The sequence below is a fragment of the Dreissena polymorpha genome, chromosome 8, assembly GCF_020536995.1.
Source record: "Dreissena polymorpha isolate Duluth1 chromosome 8, UMN_Dpol_1.0, whole genome shotgun sequence".
Taxonomy (NCBI): Eukaryota; Metazoa; Mollusca; class Bivalvia; order Myida; family Dreissenidae; genus Dreissena; species Dreissena polymorpha.
In genome coordinates this window covers 99,017,039-99,040,774 of record NC_068362.1, presented here as the reverse complement: position 1 = coordinate 99,040,774, position 23,736 = coordinate 99,017,039, and the positions used below count along the sequence as shown (strand labels likewise).

General features: G+C 34.2%; 1 protein-coding gene across 1 annotated transcript in view; it reads left to right on the top strand.

Moving 5' to 3' along the window:
• The window catches only part of LOC127841821 (espin-like), a 64,750-nt gene extending 41,014 nt beyond the window's left edge, over positions 1 to 23,736 (top strand). The window contains exons 9-12 of the mRNA XM_052370932.1: positions 2,125 to 2,380; positions 3,599 to 3,748; positions 4,442 to 4,521; positions 21,933 to 23,736. Of these exons, the coding sequence (XP_052226892.1) occupies positions 2,125 to 2,380; positions 3,599 to 3,748; positions 4,442 to 4,521; positions 21,933 to 22,074 (628 nt within the window). The 3' untranslated portion in view covers positions 22,075 to 23,736. The remainder of the gene's footprint in view (positions 1 to 2,124; positions 2,381 to 3,598; positions 3,749 to 4,441; positions 4,522 to 21,932) is intronic.

Here is a 23,736-nt window from a genome sequence, read left to right as displayed (position 1 = left end):
CTCCAAAGGGCAAAACTCTTCTGCATTGCATGGAGTTATCTGATACCTATTGAGGACAAATTTAAGCCAATTTGAATAAATTAGAGAACGCAACGGTCAAGACACAAAATATTGTGAATGGTCTTTTTTGCAGCGTTATTTGCTTAATATGTTAATGTTGCAAGAGCACAGAGGTTAAGTTTCTGTATATTCAATGCCATTTTGTTGCTCTGATTCCCTTCTGCTTATATGTACTTCACTGTGATAATTGGTTTACTGTGTCCCATTTAGGGATGCATGATGTACGTGTACTTTGTCTGTTAAAATTGGGAGGCTGATTTGCTGTGATTTTGCCAAATTACAATGTGCTGGTAATGTATACAAATTTGACTGGGCTGTGTCTTTTTAAAGCTCTCTTTCTTTCCTTATTGTCAAATGTTATTTTCCTTATTTATTTTTTTTCCAATTGCTAAACGATAACTGGTTATCACCTAACAGTTAGTTACTATTAAGACACATAAACTGTTTGTTTTTCCAAAACGGTGTATGCTTAAATAAATAACACTTGGACATTTGTGCATATTGGCAGTAAGCAAATATTGTAATTTAGCAATTAGCATGGCAGCCCACATGCAATTTCTATCATATACCCTCATTACCTTCAGCTGTGGGGCTAAATTTCCCCAGAACGGGAAATTTGAGGATTTGTTTAAGTTGTCGATTTTGTTATTATTTTCAGTGTATTGTACCATCTTCAAGTACGCTGTGTCTTCATTTTCACACAAAATACAACACAGTGACTTGTCTCCCAAATTTGAAATCTAAGTACCCATTTGGAAAGTCTAGTGTTCTTTTCTTACTACAAAAAATACATATTTTTTTTATAAAATTAATTAAAAAACATACCTTTACAGATCTGTTTATTATGTAGCAAGAACAATAAAGCTTGAAGCAGGTATTTACCTTATAATTATTAATGATTAATGTATGCCTGTATGTTTATTATCCCCCACCATAGGTGGAGGGATGTTTTGGCATTGTCCGTCCATCTTTCCTTTCATCCGTCCGGAGCCATATCTAGGAAGTGCTTTGGCAGATTTCATTGAAAGTTGGTATGAGTATATATATGGATAAGATGATGATGCATGCCAAATGGCATTGTACACCATCTGTTAATAATGGAGTTATGGCCCTTTGTATCTTCAAAAAAATGCTTTTTTGAGTGCCAAATATAACACTTGTGTGTCCAGAAGCATATTGGCGGGGGATATCAATTCAAGGAATTTGCTTGTTATTCTTGTATGGAACATATGGTGGTTTCTTTCAAATTGGTTTAATTTATTCTAAGCATTTTTTAAGATGCAAGTTGGAGGAAAAAGAATGCTCCTTTTTGTTATTGTTATCTAAAAACAAATTACTCTTATTACAAACATTACATACAAGCCAGACACCTGTATTTGTAGTTAAATTGTAATATTTCTGTCTATCCAAAAAGTGCATATAATACAAAACATTTTGATGCAGTCAAACATTTTTTATGTACTTTTATTTTGTTTCAAGTCCTTGATCATTAAATATTGTCATAAAACAATATTTTCAAGTCAATATGCGTCTTTTTCACATAAGAACCGATGTTGTTGTGTAGCGAAAGAAATCTTAAAAGTAGTAACAAAACTGACAGCTGTTGGGAATCCCCAAATTTACCTCCTTGTGAATTTTTCCCCCATGCTAAAGTGCATGAAGTTTATTCAATATTATTTTCCTGTACTTCTTTAAATAGAAATTATTATTAGTTAATATTAGAGCTAGGTTATATAATATTCTTAGACCTACACACATTATTTTGAATTATGTTGTTTTGGGTCAAAGACTAGCATTTTGGTGTTTTTAATGGATATGAAATTGTTTTGTGACCTAGTTTTATACTTGTATTAAAATATATTCTTGAATGAGTATGCAGCCTACCTAATTTTGTATATATGTCATTAAAAGTACCCACTCTTTCTCCATGTAGTGAAACATTTGTTAAATATTATCATATTTAAATATAAGGTTTTATTCTAGTGTTAAATATTATTCATATATTCATTCAAATTACAGCAATAGTAATTATTATTTATAGAAGGTTATTTTTCTTTGTTTTAGGCCTGCAGCATTATTAACTCCAGAAATGATGCAAGCCCAGTACGGGGCTCTGAGCCCGACCAACACTCGGATGGCCATCGACAACAGCGCCAATTCTGACTTCATAAGTGAACTGAAAGAGGCCACCAAAGGGGGTGCCCTAAAAAAGATGTCAAAAAACACGAGACTGGAAGATAAATTGTCGCCTACCCCAATAACAGTATTCTCTTCAGGGCAGAAAATAGACATTGTGAATGGTGGTGTGTCACATGAAACGGTGAGATGTGTTCTTCTTTTTTATTTTTAGCTCATCTATTTTTTGAAAAAAAATTATGAACTATTGTCATCACCTTGGCGTTGGCGTTGTCATAAAGGTACAGTAAAAGGACAAGTTGCATAACTCTGGTAGTAATTTTTACGGAATTATGGCCCTTTTTTAGCTTAGTAACTTTGAATATATGGTTAAATTTTGTGTTTCGATCCACTTCACTTATAAAGTATCAAGGCTATTGCTTTCAAACTTCAAATACTTTCATGCTATCATGAGGTAACTGTACCTGGCAAGTTGAATTTTACCTTAACCTTTGAATGACCTTGACTCTCAAGGTCAAATTATTAAATTTTGCTAAAATTGCCATAACTTCTTTATTTATGATTAGATTTGATTGATACTTTTACAAAACTACTCTTACCTGACATACCACAATAGAGTCCACCCAAACCATCCCCCATGCCCCCCCCCCCCTCCCCAAACCCCCCCCCCCCCCTAATTTTTTTTTTTTTTTTTTAGATCATCACACAAATGACCACCACACCCTCATACTATACCCCCCCCCCCCCCCCACCCCCCAAAATTTTTTATTTTTTTTGAAACGGTTAAAAAACACAAATATTTATTTGTATTATTTTATTTTTGAAATACCGTCCAACCATCGCACCCAAGAATCCCCTCCCCCCCCCCACCCGTCCCCCCCCCCCAACCCCCAATTATTTTTATTTTTTTTGCATTTTTTTTCGCAGATTTTACAGCTATTTTATTACATAAGTTTGTGAAAGCAACTACAGACAAAAGATAAAGGTATTCCTTCGCTTAGTCATGTCAAACAGAGGCATACAGGTACAAAATGCAAATTTTCTACTTGCCATAATTGTGAACAATCCTCATCAATCAATTCTTAACCCATTTATGCCTAGTTGACTCTCCCATCCTTCTAAATTGGATCAGTTTATTTCGAAAATTAGAGATGTCTGGTATATTTATTTCTATATTTAGAATATTTCTTACAGAAATTCCTTAAAGAAAACAGCGCAGACCCTGATGAGACACCGCATCATGCAGCATCTCATCTGGGTCTACACTGTTTGCCAAGGCCTTTTTTCTAGACGCTAGGCATAACAGGGTTAATTGTGTTGTCAAAGATATCTTTAAAGTATTTTCTTTGTAAGTGTCCAGAAAACAGATTTAATATTTTCTTGTATGTAACCTATTTAAAAGGAGCCAAAGATGGAGCTTAAAGGAGAATGGGACCCAAAGAATTTTATTGACCAAGTGCCCAACAGAGGTGATCTGCCAGCATGGAAGGTGCAGCTGGCTGCCAAACAGATTGCCGAGAAGGCAATGAAGGAAACACTGGAGAAGAGAAAAGTTAGTAAAGAGAAAATGTTATCAAAACTGTATCTAATACTTTAATGTTTACAGGTGGGAAATTATCAAATTATTTATTTGCCCTTTAAATAAAAAAAAGTTGCTGTTCTTATTTGTAAAGCAATTTTTTGTAAATTCTAATTGTTCGTAGATAAATTACTGAACATTCAAGTATTTGTGCAACTATGCTGTGTTTTACCATTCTGAATACTCATTTAAAGAAAACTTAACAACATTTACTTTTCACTAATATTCAGATGCAATTCACCAATGATACCTTGCTAACAGAATTTTTATTGTTTCTTGAATAATCATTTTAAGATAAAAGGTTAATTGGTTTAATTATAAGTTGTTGCTGAGTCATTTAAAAGACAATAACAGTGACCTGATTTATTACTTCCTTTGAGAAATATATCTGCATAATAACAGGTGTTGGTTATTTTAGTAATATCATATTGTATTTGAAGAAGAAATTTTAATAATATGTGTTTGCTCGCTTCTCAGTTTTGATACTGGATGATTAAAATAGATGATTGATTAAAATGTGCTCATAAAAATATTAATAATCAGCTAAAGAATAATGAAGTGTATGAAAACATTTATGTCTACATCAAAATTCACAAATCATCTACAAAAATATACATGTACATGTTGACCTTGAAATTATTAATTAAGCTTTGATCATTATTTCAGGTAGAGGAGAGGGAAGCGAGGTTCAAGGATATGCCTGCCTGGAAGAGAGCAATTGTGGAGAGAAAAGAGGCTGAAGCGAGGTACAAATTAGATTATTTGTGTCGCGTTCTGAGATTGGATTTTTGCTAAGAAGAGACTTCATTTAAATGAAAAATGTCATAAAAGCGGAAAGTGTTGTCCCTGATTTGCCTGTGCAGACTGCACAGGCTAATCTGGGACGACACTTTACGCACATGCATTAAGCCCAGTTTTCTCAGAACGCTACTCATGTGTTCCTCTGTCCAAATAGCCTTTACATGTGCATGGTATTTGAGTGTTTAGTGGCAAGAAAACATAGAGCTTATTTATGATTTGAACTTTCGTCTAGGAAATATATTTGAACATTCGTGCACACAACAAGCCTGAGACCAATTGGAAAATTTGTATGATTGTTTTATGGAAATATTTGGGGGTATATCAGTCTTTACCAATCAGCTATGAAATGAGTACCGTATATAATTAACAGACATAGAGTACCGTATATAGTTAACAGACACAGAGTACCGTATATAGTAAACAGACACAGAGTACCGTATATAGTTAACAGACACAGAGTACCGTATATAGTTAACAGACACAGAGTACCGTATATAGTTAACAGACACAGAGTACCGTATAGTTAACAGACACAGAGTACCGTATATAGTTAACAGACACAGAGTACCGTATATAGTAAACAGACACAGAGTACCGTATATAGTTAACAGACACAGAGTACCGTATATAGTTAACAGACACAGAGTACCGTATATAGTTAACAGACACAGAGTACCGTATATAGTTAACAGACACAGAGTACCGTATATAGTTAACAGACACAGAGTACCGTATATAGTTAACAGACACAGAGTACAGTATATAGTTAACAGACAAAGAGTACCGTATATATTTAACAGACACAGAGTACCGTATATAGTTAACAGACACAGAGTACAGTATATAGTAAACAGACACAGAGTACCGTATATAGTTAACAGACACAGAGTACCGTATATAGTTAACAGACACAGAGTACAGTATATAGTTAACAGACACAGAACTTCTGTTAACCTTGACGAAAAATAACATCTGTGCCAATGGTGTTAATTTAAGTTGAGTGCAATGTGTAAGGAAACTTAGCATGAAACTTACAATGACACTTTAAATTGAGGTTGCACATATTACAATTGTCTACTGAGTCAGAAATGTATGCAGATTTCAAAATAGTGTTTTATATCATGGACGTCTGCGAACTAATGGAAGTACATAAGGAATGGACCTGAATGAGGATGTTTTTGTTTTTTTAAGTGTTAAGATAAAAGTGTTTTTTTTGGTAACAATTAAAAATAGTTTCCATTTATTTTTCAAATATTTAATTCTAAACCTTGTGCTGAAAATGTGTTGTTTATGATAATGCATGACATAATACATACTAGTGTGCTTGAAATTTACCAGAAATCATTTAAAGCTTTCCCCCATAAGATGCAAAGTGAAAATGGCTTTTGCAATCAGCATAAAACCAGAACATCCTGTAAGTAACTCGCAGTCTGTTCAGATTTTATGCTGTGTGCTGCTCATCAGTATATAAGAGTTGGAAATGAAGCCTTCAAAACTTTAATCTAGTAAGAATGGTCTAAAATTCAATATAACTTTCTGAGGGACTACAGATGCATGAAGAGACGTATCTAAGTGGTAAAGGGTTAATGCATATTTCCACTGGATACAATCCTCCTCAGCAATCCTCATTCATCAGAGGGTACATGCAAAGTCTTAAACTGTACAATAAGCCCGTGTCATGCAAAAATGAGTCTGCTGCATAGTCGTTTGATTAACAACCTTATTCGCAATTTGCCGTAACGACGTCAATGATGTTAAATGAGTAAATGGAGTTTATTAAATGATGAATTTGGCAAGTTGTTTCCATTCTATTAATGTCAATTAATCCATATAATTAAGTGTGTTGAAATATACAACAACAAAGTAATTGATGAATTCAAGTCTAATTTGATTTCTGTTTCAATTTCTTTATTATAGTTAATTTCTCCAAATATACAACAATTGTACCTTCACAAATTCGTTTGTGATTAAATGAGTCGTGTTCTGAGAAAACTGGGCATAATGCCTGTGCGTAAAGTGTTAGCCCAGATTAGCCTGTGCAGTCTGCACTAAGATGGTCTGGAGCTGCACAGTCCACAGTCTGGAGCTTCACTGGCTATACATATGGCATAAGAAACATGTTTTCATGATGCAGCTTAAATTATGTATGTAACAAATACAACCTTTAATAGTTAAAGATATTTAAGACAAACACTAACTAATAATAATAATAATAATAAAATCTTTATTTAAAGAAGATAGACTTGTTAAGAAATACATCAGATGAAATTCCATAATATGCAATTTATATAATACATTTCTTATTTTCAACAAGGTCTTCTAACAAGATACAATTTACAACAAATACATCATATTTCATCTTGAGCAATAAGAACAAAACATAAAGAATCATATATGCATACACATATAATGATATATATTATAATTAAAAACAAATGACAGACATAAAACTACAATAACCATTTATGCAAGAACAGTATTTAAACATTAAACTAATGTTATTTACTAAAACAACATGAAGCATGTTTTAGTTTATTTCATAAAGTGTGGAAGAAAGATAAGCTTTTAATTTTTTCTTAAATGTAATTAACTTGTTTGTTTGACGTATAGATTGGGGTAACGAATTCCAAATTGTTTTGCTAGAAAATTCAAACGATTGTTTGAAATAGTTTGTTTTGGGTATTCGCACTAGCTTTAAATCCCCCTTTTCGCAAGATCGCAAGTTATAGTGAATATTTTGTGAAGGTGTCAAAAGGTCACGTATGTATGTTGGGGTTTGATTGTGAAATGCTTTAAATACAATAACTGACATGAAATAGTGATTACGCTGTTCAAAAGTCAACCATTTTAGATCTTTAAATAGTGTTTTTGAATTAGTGTTGTACTTTTATTTAAAATATGTGCACCACAACGCTTTTGTATTTTGACTATTCTATTAATTTCCGTTTTGGCCGCTGAACCCCAGGTAACACATGCATAGTCGGATATAGGTGAGATATAACCATTATAGAAGAGCTTACGCATTTCAAGGGTTAAATATGGTTTTATTTTTTGCAAAAGAAACATTCGTGATGACATTTTTGAACAAACGCTGTTAATGTGTAGTTTCCAAGATAGAGTATTGTCAATATAAAGGCCAAGAAGTTTTTGACAATTTACTGTTTTGATCACCGTATCTGAAATTTTAAGTTTTAGATCTGTCATGTTTTGAGCTTTCCGTTTTGACCCTAATACCATACAAGTAGTTTTTAGCGGATTAATAATCATGTTATTAGTTTGGCACCAATCACTTACAATTGAAAGATTTGTTTGTAGCTTATTTTGAAGTGTTTGAATATTTGTTCCCACAGTGTGCAATGTTGTATCATAAGCATACATTGCAGAATCACATGTAAGATCTAGCGTAAGATCATTAACGTAAATAAGAAATAGAAGAGGTCCTAAAATAGATCCTTGGGGAACACCAGCAATGATGCTTTTACAAGTAGAGGTAGTGTTTTTTCTGCTTTGATAAACTGAAATCGATTGCGGAGATATGAAGAAAATAGGTCGCATGACCTATCATTAAAATGATTTTGTGTAAAAGAACCCTATGGTCCACAAGATCAAATGCTTTTTTAAAATCCAAGAAAATTGTACCTACCAGATTTCCATTATCAATTTGTTTAAGCCATGAATCAACTATATTAATCAATGCTGTTTGACAAGAATGATATTTGCGAAAACCCGACTGGGTTTTGTTTAATAGACTTGTAGATTCTAGATATATATGCAATTGTTTAGCTATATGCTTTTCAAATATTTTATATATAGTAGGTAAAAGTGATATTGGTCTATAATTATTGGGATCTTTTACCGATCCACCCTTATATAAAGGTATTACGATTGCAATTTTAAGCATGTCGGGAAAAGTTCCATGTGATATACAGTTATTTATAAGAGCAGTGATTGGTTGTATAATGAAATCTTTGCAAAGTTTAATAATGCTGGGTCCTATACCATCAGCCCCAGCAGATTTGTTTGAATGAAGTTGATTAATTAAAGTACTAACTTCTGATGTGGTAATAAATTGAACAGAGAAATGCTTAGACTCTAGCTTAGCATCTAGATATGTTTTTAGTGAGTTGAAATCGTGTTCAGCAAATTTAGTCTTTTTAATAAGTTTTGAGATGTCAACAAAGTGATCATTAAGAGCATTAGCTACATTTGTTTTACCAGATATTATCCGATCATCCTTCCTTATTACATTTGGCAAAATAGAGGATTCTGTGTGTTCATTTGATGCTAATTTAATAGTTTTCCAGAGCGATTTCGCACTTGTTTTGTTTTGTACCGCATTCAAAAAATATTCTTTTTTAGCCATTTTGATTGCACTGTTACATTTATTACAACTTATATTGTGGCCAACTAGATTCACGTTTATATTTATCCCTTAAAGACCTTGCTTGTTTTATGTTTTCGTTGTACCAACCAGGTTGTTGTAATCTCTTCACTTTTTTATATTTGATAGGGGCATTCTTATTAAGGACTGAGTTTAATATGTTATAAAATACTTCAAATGCCTCATTAGCATCCTCTATTGTTTCAACCATATCAAAATTAGCATTTGCTAAGTCATTTTGAAAATTGATTTCATTAAATTTGTTAAAACATCTGTACTTAATAATTTTATGATCATCTGTTTTAACAATTTTATCTTTGACGCTTAATGTAAAAACTACTGGGTAATGGTCACTTATGCCTATTTTTGGTATGATTACCTCAGAAATGTTGTCATATTTTGAATAAAAATGGTCTAATATTGATGATGAACGTTCCGTAACCCTTGTTGGAAAAGATACGTGTTGTTTCAAATTAAAATCAGTGATAAGTTTTTCCCATTTCTTATTGTTAAATATGTTTTGGCTTAAACAGTGAAAATTAAAATCCTCGGTTGAATACATATTACAATCTTCCATGTCTGCCTTATTTATCTGTAATTCAAATGAGTCAATCCAAGATTGAAGGCTATTTGGTGGGCGATAAACAAAGTTAATTAGATATGGTTTGTACTTTACAATATTGATTTGTAGCCAAATAGATTCAATATCGTCACTTTCTAAATCATGTCTACGTACAAAAGAGATGCTATCTTTTATATAAACTATTATAACTCATTTTAATTTTTTTACCATATATGAAATAAGAGCTTGAAGTTAAAATGCTTTTACGACTTGAAGCCCATTACTTCAATGGTTTCCATGGAACAACAGAATTCTGAAATTAATGAGACACACTTTTACATTGTAGTCTTTAGTAACATGAGCAAATGTTCACTGCAATCGCCATGGAAATTTCCGATTCATGCCATACTGTTTTGCTTAAAGGTTTAAATTAGTCAATAAAATCTGTTTGATAGAGAAGTATTGATTTTCTTTGAGTAAAGAAAGATGTTTATGCAATTGCTAAGAATACTTTTAACTGTATACTATAGTATTTATTTCTGATAAATATTAATTGGCCATTGTTTTGACTGATTTTAACTTATTTGACTGTAATTATGTAGTACGCAGTTGTTGTCCTTAGCTGTTTTCATTGTTTAACATGCAGTTTGAGCGTTCAGAAAAGATAAAGTATCCAATGACTGTCACAACATTTTAGAACTTAAACAATAAAGGAACAGAATTAATGATTTTTTATGAAAGAAAGTGCTGTGTACAGTATACATGAAAAAAGCTTTCAGAGACCACATCAATTCACACTTTTTAGCTCATCTATTTTTTGAAAAAAAAAAGAAAAAAAAAATGAGCGTCAGCGTCGGCGTCCGGTTAAGTTTTGTGTTTAGGTCCACTTTTCTCATAAAGTATTAAAGCTATTGCATTCAAACTTGGTACACTTACTTACTATCATGAGGGAACTGGGCAGGCAAAGTAAGATAACTCTGGCTGGCATTTTGACAGAATTATGTGCCCTTTTTGTTACTTAGAAAATTTAAAATTTAGTTAAGTTTTGTGTTTAGGTCCACTTCATTCCTAAAGTATCAAAGCTATTGCTTTCATACTTGCAACACTTACTAAATATCATAAGGGGACTGTGCAGGCAAAGTTATGTAACTCTGACTGGCATTTTGACAGAATTATGGCCCCTTTACACTTCGTTAAGTTTTGGTCCACTTTACTCCTAAAGTATCATAGCTGCTTTCAGACTTGGAACACTCGCTAACTATCATGGGGGGGACTGTACAGGACAAGTTGCATAACTCTGGTTGGCATTTTGACAGAATTATGGTCCTTTTTTGAATTTAGTTACTTTGAATATTTGGTTAAATTTTGTGTTTAGATCCACTTTACTTCTAAAGTATCAGGGCTATTGCTTTCAAACTTCAAAGTTGAATTTGACCTTGATTAAAAAATGACTTTTACTCTTAAGGTCAAATTATTATTTTTTCTAAAATTGCCATAACTTCTTTATTTATGATCAGATTTGATTCATACTTTGACAAAACAACACTTACCTTACATACCACAAGAGACTCCACCCAAACCATCCACCAGGCCCCACTCTATGACCCCCCCCCCCCAAAAAAAAAGAAAGTTTTTTTTCCATTTTTTCTTATTTTTGAAAGATTATGTAATGAATGACCACATCCTCACACTATACCCCCTTCTCAACCCCCCACCTCCCCAACACCATCCCAGAACCCCCCCCCCACACACAAATTTTTCTTCTTCTTTTTTTAAACATTGTTGAAAAATACACAAATATTTATTTTATTATTATATCCCCATTACCATTGGTAATGGGGGCTATAAAGGAGTCACTTTGTCGGTCTGTCGGTCGGAATTTCATCCGATCGTCACAAAACTTGGTCAGAAGTTGTATCTAGATGAAGTCTAGGTCAAGTTTGAATATGGGTCATTCCAGGTCAAAAACTAGGTCACAGGGTCACTTAGTGTGTTTTAAACTGAAAGTTTGTCCGTACAATAACTTTGTCATTTATCGTTAGATTTTAAAATGACTTGGTACATTTGTTCACCATCATAGGTTGGTGTGTCGTGTGAAAAAAGTACATTTATCTTAAAGGTCAAGGTCACACTTGGAGTTCAAAGGTCAAATGCTCTTCTGGGCCATAATTTTATCATTTATTGTGAGATTTTAAAATCATTTGGCAAATGTGTTCACCATCATTGAACGGTGTGTTGCGCGAAAGAATTACGTTGATATCTCCAAGGTCAAGGTCACACTTAAAGTTCAAAGGTCAAAAATAGCCATAAATGAGCTTGTCCAGGCCATAACTATGTTGTTCGTTGTGAGAATTTAAAATCATATGGCGCATTTGTTCACCATCATTGGATGGTGTGTCATGCGAAAGAATTACATCGATATCTCCAAGGTCAAGGTCACACTTTGAGTTCAAAGGTCAAAAATGGCCATAAATGAGCTTGTCCAGGCCATAACTATGTCGTTCATTGTGAGAATTTAAAATCATTTGGCACATTTGTTTACCATCATTGGACGGTGTGTCATGCGAAAGAATTACATCAATATCTCCAAGGTCAAAATCACACTTTGAGTTCAAATGTCAAAAACGGCAATAAATGAGCTTGTCCGGGCCATAACTATGTCGTTTATTGTGAGATTTTTAAAATCATCTGGCAAATTTGTTCACCATCATTGGACGATGTTACGCGCGAAAGAATTAGGTCGATATCTCCAAGGTCACACTTTTTGTTCAAAAAATTGTTTGGTTAAAAATGGCAATAAATGATCTTGTCTGGGCCATAAGTATGTCATTCATTGTGAGATTTTAAAATGACTCTGTACATTAATTTGGTTCACAGTCATTGGACGGCGTGTCATGTGAAAGAATTCAAGAGTTCAAAGGTCAAAATTGCATGGGAATGGCATAATAATACTTAAAAATCGCCATAAATTAGATTCTCTTGTTTTGTGAAGACAGCATGCAAAATAGTCTGTCAATGCGGCATGTGGGGATATACGTCACGTCTGTGACAAAGCTCTAGTTTTATTTTGGAAAGACTTTTTTTTTTGCATTTTTTTGCATTTTTGGAAGATAATATAAAAAATGACCACACTCCCACACTATACAAACCTCTGCACCCCCCATACATGCCAGAATTTTCGGGTCCAAATCGGGACAGTCCATAAAAAAAAGTCGGGACATTTGACAAAAAGGCAGGACAACTGAAACGATCAATCATGCCACCTTTACTGAAGTCAGTAATCAGCTAATTACTTACAAAACCTCATAATTTCGGGCAAATATTGACGATAAATGTGTTAATAATTGCATGAACACAGACGTTCTCCATTTTGGGAAGTAAACAAACATGTGCACTATGCGGATCAATCCATTTGGGACTAAGGCAACGTTCAACGAATTGTGCGCACATCGATATGGCGTACCATTTGGGTCCAAAGTCAACAAGGCCTACTAGGTAAAATGAGGAATGTATGTACAAAAATCGTCGACGTACAAATATGAAATACACGTTGACGTACACATTTTCTGAACAGCCAATCAAAACACTCGTCTCGTGAGCCGCTTTTCCTTCAGATTTATTCATAATCAATGTTGAAAATCTCTTTTTTAATTGAGGAAAAGAATGAATTAAATATATCAAAATTGAAAAAAATAATATTAAAAATAAGTATTTACTTGACGGTATTTAGTCTAAAAATCGTTTTAAGTAATAAATATTATTAACTGCTGAGACCGTTGTAGGGTAAATATTGTCAGATCGTGAAATCTGTCAGATAAACCGGAAATCTGACGATTCTTGCAGTACCCACCTTGAGATTGCTCAGATCAGTTGCCATGAAAAATGTCAGATTGATGACAAGTAATATTTAATGCATGGTTGTTCCAATTAAACTTCATTGCGCGTTTTAACACCTTGCAGTTATTTTCGGACATCTTTTTTTCGGACTTTGAACGTAAACACGTACCGGTAGTTACAACAAAGATATCAAAACAGTAGTTCTAACACCATGCAAACATTTGAATTTTAAAACGATTTTCATTTCAAATGTTATATATCGATGATGTACATACATTACGTTTGAAATAAATATGGTAATGCGTAATTTACAGTGTTGCAGTACGTGTTTTAATACAAAGATACAAGATTGATTTAAGAAAATATTTTTAGGATATATATATTATTTCAAAAAACTGATTATAAACAAAATTCAGTTCCAGAAATGTATAATCCCAATCGCTGTTTTTATCTTTATTTTAGCTAATTCACATGTACACTCAATTCAGGAAAATTATTATGCCCCCCTTCGAAGAAGAGGGGGTATATTGCTTTGCTTATGTCGGTCGGTCGGTCGGTCGGTCGGTCGGTCGGTAGGTCGGTCGGTCGGTCCGTCCACCAGGTGGTTGTCGTATGATAACTCAAGAACGCTTGGGGCTAGGATCATGAAACTTCATAGGTACATTGATCATGACTCGCAGATGACCCCTATTGATTTTGAGGTCACTAGGTCAAAGGTCAAGGTCACAGTGACCCGAAATAGTAAAATGGTTTCCGGATGATAACTCAAGAACGCATACGCTTAGGATCATGAAACTTCATGGGTAGATTGATCATGACTCGCAGATGACCCCTATTGATTTTGAGGTTACTAGATCAAAGGTCAAGGTCACGGTGACCCGAAATAGTAAAATGGTTTCCGGATGATAACTCAAGAACGCATTCGCCTAGGATCATGAAACTTCATGGGTAGATTGATCATGACTCGCAGATGACCCCTATCAATTTTGAGGTCACTAGGTCATAGGTCAAGGTCACGGTGACCCGAAATAGTAAAATGGTTTCCGGATGATAACTCAAGAACGCATACGCCTAGGATCATGAAACTTCATGGGTAGATTGATTATGACTCGCAGATGACCCCTATCAATTTTGATGTCACTAGGTCAAAGGTCAAGGTCACGGTGACCCGAAATAGTAAAATGGTTTCCGGATTATAACTCAAGAACGCATACGCCTAGGATCATGAAACTTCATGGGTAGATTGATCATGACTTGCAGATGACCCCTATTGTTTTTGAGGTCACTAGGTCAAAGGTCAAGGTCACGGTGACCTGAAATAGTAAAATGGTTTTCGGATGATAACTCAAGAACGCATACGCCTAGGATCATGAAACTTCATAGGTAGATTGATCATGACTCGCAGATGACCCCTATTGATTTTGAGGTCACAAGGTCAAAGGTCAAGGTAACGGTGACCCGAAATAGTAAAATGATTTTCGGATGATAACTCAAGAACGCTTTTGCCTAGGATCATGACACTTCATAGGTACATTGATCGTGACTCGCAGATGACCCCTATTGATTTTCAGGTCACTAGGTCAAAGGTCAAGGTCACAGTGACAAAAATCGTACTCACACAATGGCTGCCACTACAATGGACAGCCCATTATGGGGGGCATGCATGTTTTACAAACAGCCCTTGTTGTATTATAATCAATATATTTCACACAATCATAGTTACCACTATCATCATTTTTTAGTCTGTCAATAAGCTCAATTGGTCATTTTCGGTTTGGCTCTGGTACTGCTTAAAAGTACCCCCGGTACTCATAAGTATACTTTAATGTACACCGGGTACGCTTAATATACTAAAACATACCATCGGTCTATCTGCCAGTGCAGTCTCTCACAAACTTTTCAGGGCTTTATCTCAGAAACTCAATATAAGTTTTTGACATGAAACTTTATGTGTGTATAAATATCGCTGAGTAGAGATGAATGCACAAGAACCATAACCTGTCACTTTCTGAAATAACAATTATTGCTCTTTGTTGTTTTTGTATGATGTAACTAGGGCTATATCTCAGATACTATACAAGATTTTAACATGAAACTTCATGGGTGTATGACAGAACCATCCTGTAATTGTTGAATATATGTGAATTTAGCCTAAAAGAATGTATTTAACTTAGGTATTTAAAGGAAACCATCAGCACATATATGACTGGAAAGTATCATTTTCCAACAATTTATAGTATAGATGTTTTATATGAATAAATTATGTAATTCATAGCTAAGATCCCTAAAATTTGTCTGATATCAATTCTATAAATCATGAAAGAAAATATATACATATTGAATCAAAGTTACCTCTCCTCAGACATAAAAAGTTGTGCGATTAGTAATGTGGAAATTGAAACAAAAAATATTAATGATAAAAGTTTACTTCAGTTTTCTGTTTGAATGATACTTCAGCCAATTCGATTCATTGAAATACAGCGGGCGGGTATTAAAAGTGAAAGTGTTGACACGAAACACAAACTCATGTTATCAAAACATTTCCTTTTTGGAAGTCCCCTTTTTGCTAAGAACCTGGCTACATTTCAAACGTTCTAATACAAGGTCAGGTCAAAGTTAAATCTTTGCACTTAACAGTAAATATTATTTAAAAAATCTTCAAAAGCAAAAGCATTAACAATTTATAATCCATGCATTAAAGCAACACATGGAATAATCATTTTTGAACATTTGTTAACATTGCCCTTTTTATATTGATAATTATTGCCTTCAAAATCTGACACTTTACCCATTATTCCATACATATTATCACACAAAAAACATGAATTGTTAAAAGGTTCCCCTGCATACCAATATATTTAAAAAAATATTTTCTATTTTAATTTTAGCATCAAAGGTTACTGGAAACAAACAGTAATTTAGGCACAAAGATGCTTAATACATCCAATACCCACTTTCTTACTCAATTATATACATAAAATATTAACTGATAAAATTGAGCTCATAAAATTTAATGTTTACCTTTATATATAAGCACTTCAGCAATATTTATTTATTTATTTATTTGTGAGCAGTGTGCTGCTAATATATAATTATATTATAATTTTAGGTGAATATATTGGTTTTTTAATCATTAATTATTATTATTATTATTATCATTATGTTTTTGAAACATTATAATATAATACTATACTTTAAGTGAAATTATGGACATTTTTCACTGAAAAAGCATATTTTTTAAGTTTTTCCTATGAAAGTCAATGTAAGAGAATCAGTGATCATGGGGCAGGGCCTATTTTGACCCCAGGGGCATTATTTATATCACTTTTGTAGAGGACCACTAGACAAAACAATACCAAATATCTAAGCTCTGGGATTTTCAGTTTCTAAAAAAAAGATTTTTAAAGTTTATCCTATATAAGTCTATGTAAGAGAATCACTCAATCAGTAACCCCGGGGCGGGGCCTTTTTTACCCCAGGGGCATTATTTATATCACTTTTGTAGAGGACCACTAGACAATACGATACCTAATAAAATTTGAAGCTCTGGGACTTAAGGCGATATTAGGCCTGTTAAAGCTTAAATGCCCCTTTTAGATTTAAAGCTGTTGTGTTCAATATCTGCAACAAAATACCAAAACAAACCAAATAGACATGCACGTGGGGCTTATGCGTGGTGGGCAAAGAATGAATTTGTTAGATATTTTCACTTTGATAATGTCTTTTTTTTTTCTTTTTTTTTTAATCACCCCAAAAATGTCAATTTCAAAAAAAAAAAATCCAATGTCATCCAAGACAATAAACACATTAGTCAAAATGAGAGATCAAAGATACTTTGAAGTGTAGAAATCAATAATCTTCCAATACCTTGTTATTTCACACCAATAAAAGCGTGAAATCTTGAAAGCGCCTTGTCGATCGCTGCCCATTTATTTACCAGCCGCCATTGATAAATTCTAGCATATAATGTCATGGGTGCCTTTAAACTGCAGCAGATGGTCAATATGCATTGCCAGCTCTTATTTAGAGGTTCAAGAGAATACAAAATTTCATATTTTGGGCACAAAATAAGTACTTTTGGCTATTTTTATGGTGGCAAACTGGTCAAAATGGGGGTTTGTAACCAAGAGAAAGAAAGAAATGCTCATTTGGAGGGTTTAGGCTGGAAGGAAAAGTTACACAAGATAACATATGTAGGCAAGCATTATAAGCTTAGCAATGAGGTTCCATGAAGTAACATGGGTAGAAAGGCAATTCAGATCAATGCAGGCATCCTGAAAGGGGTTTCGAGTACTTCTTTTGGGGACACAGCTTCCTGCAGAATTCTCAACACAACAAATATCATTGATCCATGTCACCTTTCTATGCAAAGACAAGCGAATAAGGTCAATACTGCCCTTAAATCACTGAATGAGAGAAGCATGTGCCAAATAAAAAACAAAACAAGTTGCTGAAAGTGCCAAATTTTTCAATAAGATCCCTCTAATGTAAATGATGAAGGGGACACTTGCCACATCAATCCTATGTTTAAGTCAGGCGCGACACCCTTTTAAGTCGGAAACATGACTGTAAGCATATTGTGAGAAGACAGTACCAAAAACAAGCTAATTGAAGGGTTTACAAGTAGCAAATCAAATCAGCTGCACTACATGCTCAGGAACAAGGATAAACCTGTTAAGTGCCAACAAAGCACGAGCTTTACCTGTCGGGACGCGGAACTATCGATACAAACTGCTCTGGGAATTACATGACGGCAAGGGTTTGAGTGACCACAAACCTGATTATGACAGTCTTTCACACCTTAAGCATCATAAATATGCTTATTTGCTTGTGTACATGATAATAAATTAATATTATTACCTGTTTTGCCATCAACAACCCTTATCCAGTGGCCCTTGTCTTAGTTGCAGACATTCCTGTAACTGAAAAGGTCAAAATACCCAATAGAAATAGATATAAAATGACACAAAAACATGCATTTTTGTATTTTAAGTGTATTTTATGAATAATATGAAGTGATAAAGCTTGTTAAATTCATGATTTTGTACTAAATATGAAGGCTGGCTCAGTTAAGCATCTGCTGCGCTGTCCATACTTTAAAAATGCCTGCCATTCCATGTCGGTGAAATGGGGCTCTGTTTGAATGTTCATGCTTTTCACACAAGCTATTGTTGCGTTAATGGATCACAGAGTCCCTGGCGTTGAATTCTGACTTTATGTAGCACATTAACGCTACAGGGTCAACCAATATGTCGTTGAATTTAAGTCGGAAAGCAATTTAGCTCTTATTCGGCTATATTAAGTGGGGGGTCAACTTGAAATACAACTATTCCAGGTCAAATAATCTGAATTCATGCATTTAATGCATTTATTTTCTCTTTTGCTTAGAAATGACCAACAATCAGCTTTCCCAGTCATATTTTGCACTTGCAGATGATATTTCATTTTTACCTAAAAGTTAGCTACTAAAAGATTTCCTACACAAATTCAATGTAAAAGCAATAACTTTAACAAAAAATAAACCTAAGTCAAATTTTAGCGCGTAGACACCCCCATAACCATACCTTTTCGTAAAGAGCATTCCAAACCGCAATGATTTAAACAATAAAAAAGATAGGTCATCCAGTATGTAAAAAAGAACTCAATTCCAATCAGCGGTCACTGTTTTATGGCCATCTTTTTTCTGGCATCTCTCCAGTTGATGATGGTTTCCCACCAACTGCCAAAGTCTCATGTAGTATCCAACCTAAAAGCAAAACAGTGAATTTGTAGTATACAACAATGTTTTCCCAACCACATGGACACAGAAATATTCAAAAATAAAGTCATGGCAAGTGCCTGTACACAGAATTGTGTCTTCAAATAAATGAAGATTTTGTTTTTAGAGGGTATAGCCAAAATTATTTAGTATATTGTAACCTTAAACATGTGGATCAAAACAAAAGATGTAAGGCATCTTCTGATTGGCCAACACTCAAGGGTTGGTAAAAATTGTACGTCGACGTACAATTTTGTAGGTCAACGTACAAAAAAAATGTACGTCGACGTACATATTGTACGTAGACGTACATTTCTCATTTTACCTAGTAGATCTTGTTGACTTTTGACCCAAATGGTACGTCAAACATCGAGCTTTGTTTTTATTCAACAAATCATCCATTAATTCTTAATTTAGATTGATTCAATATGTACACATTATTTTCTGAAAATCAGTCAAAATGAAAGTAATTTTATGTCTCTGGTATCGGTCAGCGCTCGATTTGTTTGACATATAACAACACCGGATCACTCAACTAGTAGATATGGTTTGTTAATACGGGGCAATAAAGGGATAAGCTATGGTATTTAAAGCCAGACCGAGCTTGAATAGGGAATTTTATTGTGAACTTATAGAGCATATATCGTTTTGTACGAATGTCGGGACAAATAGTGTCACATCGGGACACCGGGACAAACACCCCAAAAGCAGGACTGTCCCGCCAAGATCGGAACGTCTGGCATGTATGACATCCCCACCCCTCCCTCCTTTTTGATTGTAGTATTGAGATAGGTCCCTTCACCTTTAAAAAGAAAAATGGATGAGCGGTCTGCACCCGCTAGGCGGTGCTCTTGTTAAATATTTTTCATTATATGAAAACATGATACCACTTCAGTGTAACAGTGCATTCATTTTCTTTCCAGTGAAAAAATAGGCATATTGGAGTGAATAGACATTGGTCTTTTTCCAATATATCAGACATTCTCCAGTTTTCTTAGTGGTTGGTACATAATTATGCTTCTCTGGTACAGTTACTACTCCCGGTGTAAGAGAGCTTTTTCATGCCATCATACTTGACAATTGCCTTTGCATTCAGTTCTGTTTCGCCCCCCCCCCTTCCCTCACACACACAAACCACAAGACAACACCAAATTGGAATATATAATTCAGGGATGCCACTCAACTTGAAAAGTCAGGGAAATTGGATTTTTTTTCAAGGTCAGTGAAAAGTCAGGGAATTTTAAAGTGATCAGTGAAAAATGAAACTTCAGAAAAGTCAGTGAAAAGTCAGGGAAAAATAAAATTGTGGGTTGATGCTTTAGTTATTTAGTGGCTATGGCAGTTTAGCGGTATCATTTGGTTTAGTAGATTCAACAGTATATTTTTTATTAAAAATGTTTTGACAATTTCTATCTACATAAAACATTAATATGTGTAAAGCATGTTCAAAAATGTAAATTTATCTATTTTTTGTTGCACAATAATGTTTGCCAAAGACCATGGCTAGCTGAAATAATCATTGGTTCTAAGTTCTAACAGTTATGTACATTTCTAAATAGATTTATTTCTATTAACATTTCCCATTACCCATACTCATATATATTCACCTATGAGTGTGTCTAGATGTTAAAGTATGATCATAGTATGTAATTGACATTGTATATGGACAGTTTTTTGTGTCATAGGTGTTGTGCTACTACTGTATTGCCATAACTTACATCATATGTATCTACCTAAATAGAAGTATGTTTTGTTCATAGATTTTGAGACATAATCATATGTGGTGGTTGTACATGCATAACTTTTTTATCTTTTGTTTTGTGGTATTTACTATAAATCCTTGCATCATGCATAGTTTAGTGTACAAGTAGTACTGGTTTGTTTTATGTTAAATAATAAAATGAACATTACATTCGGTGGATTTGGTCAGCAGTATGTAGAGGAGGATGCGGAATATGTCGCGAAATTAGTCAGTGAAAACCAAGATTTGGTCAGGGAAAAGTCAGTGAAAAGTCAGGGAATTTTATTTCACCAGGTTTGTGGCAACCCTGTATATTTATATGTCCCCCACCACTATAGTGGGGAACATATTGTTTTTGCCCTGTCTGTTGGTTGGTTGCTTTGTTTGTTTGCTCCAACTTTAACCTTTTGCCATAACATTTGCTATTTTGAAAATAGCAACTTCATATTTGGCATGCATGTGTATCTCATGGAGCTGCACATTTTGAGTGGTGAAAGGTCAAGGTCATTCTTGAGGGTCAAAGGTAAAAAAAATCCAAGGGAAGTAATAAGCTTTAAAGGGAGATAATTATCTGTACCTGCCAAAGGATAAAAACAAATATAATAAATCAAAGAGGCGCAGCAGGGGACATAGTGTTTCTGACAAGCACATACATGTATCTTGTTTTTAATCTGGAAATGGCAGCTATGGTTAATAACTTTGTACCAGCTTTCTTGAGTCTAGTGAGTTAATTAGGCAGGATTGCTGGGACACATTTTGGGTTCTCACATAAAACATCAAAAGACATTGAAGGATCATAAACCTCTAAATATACACTTAATTTAAATTTGCCATTTACCCAAACACATATAATTCAGCCACAATGTAGGAAAATGGTGCTAAATGCAAGTGCATAAAGTGTTGTCCCAGATTAGCCAGTGCAGTCTGCATAGGCTTCTGGGGGATGACAAATTCCATCTAAACTTGATTTTTGCAAAGAAGAGACTTCCTTTCAACAAATCTTTTTAATCTGAAACTGTTCCTGATTAGCCAGACTAGTCTTGGACCACACTTTACACATGTTCTTTGCATTTCTAGGTCTGCGGAAGAGAAAAGACAGGCGGAGGAGCAACAGCGAGCGCAGCATAGCTCAAACAAGCGGGTGCCTCATGTGCAGGTCATGCCAAAATCTGGAGACAAGTCCCTCGCACCCTGGCAGCTGGAGCTGCAGCACAAGTAGTGGGTTGCCATGGCAACAAACTTCATCATTTATGGTGTGCTACTGGGGTCGAAAATATCAGGGCCCTTTTTAAGCAAGGGTCTTGTGTAAAATTTAAGTTAGTACTGAATTTTTAGCTCAGACCTATAGATGTTTATGCTTGATGTTTTACATAAATAAAGAACACAATGAAGAATTTCAATAAAAAGAGTTTCTAAAATAAAGTGATAATAGTCAATTTTATGTCATTATTTGTATTGTTACTTAAATTTGTTGTACCATTCTTCAAAAGATGCACTCCAGTTGTTGAAATTGCAGAACTTGTCCTAGGCCCTGATTTTTGTATTGTTTCTTAAGTATTTTCCCAATTATGTTATTTTATAAAATTGATAAAATGAAATGATTTTTTCAGATGTAAAACCATCATCAATATATCAATATTTGTTGTTTGACCGCTATAAATAACTGCAAAGACTAAAGCATAATCAATGGATACTTCATAACAATTACTATACTGAGCTTTATTAATCTTTTAACAACAGACTTAAGAAATTATTTTGCTATATTTGCTGGACCAGAGCATTTATCTGAAAAAATAATGTTTTGAAAATTAGACGATTGCATTTTTAGCTCATCTTTTTTTGAAAAAAAATTATGAGCTATTGTCATCACCTTGGCGTCAGCGTGTTGGCGTTGGTGTCCGCGTCCGGTTAAGTTTTGCGTACAGGTCCACTTTTCACATAAAATATCAATGCAATTCATTCAAACTTGGTACACTTACTAACTATCATGAGGGGACTAGGCAGGCAAAGTTAGATAACTCTGGCTTGCATTTTACAGAATTATGTGCCCTTTTTATACTTAGAAAATTGAAAATTTTGGTTAAGTTTTGTGTTTAGGTCCATTTTATTCATTAAGTATCAAAGCTATTGCATTCATACTTGCAGCACTTACTAACTATCATAAGGGAATTGTGAAGGCAAAGTTATGTAACTCTGACTGGCATTTTGACAGAATTATGGGCCCTTTATACTTGAAAATTTGGTTAAGTTTTGTGTTTAGGTCCACTTTTTTTATAAAGTATCAAAGCTTTTGCTTTCATACTTGCAACACTTACTAACTATCGTAAGGGGACTGTGCAGGCAAAGTTATGTAACTCTGGTTGGCATTTTGACGGAATTATGGGCCCTTTATACTTTAAAATTTGGTTAAGTTTTGTGTTTTGGTCCACTTTACCCCTTAAGTATCATAGATATTGCTTTTATACTTGGAACACTCGCAAACTATCATAAAGGGACAGTTAAGGACAAGTTGCATAACTCTGGTTGTCATTTTTACGGAATTATGGCCCTTTTTTTTTACTTAGTTACTTTGAATATATGGTTACATTTTGTGTTTAGATCCACTTTACTTCTAAAGTATCAAGGCTATTGCTTTCAAACTTCAAATACTTTCATGCTATCATGTGGGTACTTACTGTACCTGGCAAGTTGAATTTTACCTTGACCTTTAAATGACCTTGACTCTCAAGGTCAAATTATTAAATTTTGCTAAAATTGCCATCACTTCTTTATTAATGATTAGATTCGATTGACACTTGGACAAAACAACTCTTACCTGACATACCACAATAGACTCAAACCAAACCATCCCCCACGCCCTGAATCCCCCCCCCCCCCCCCC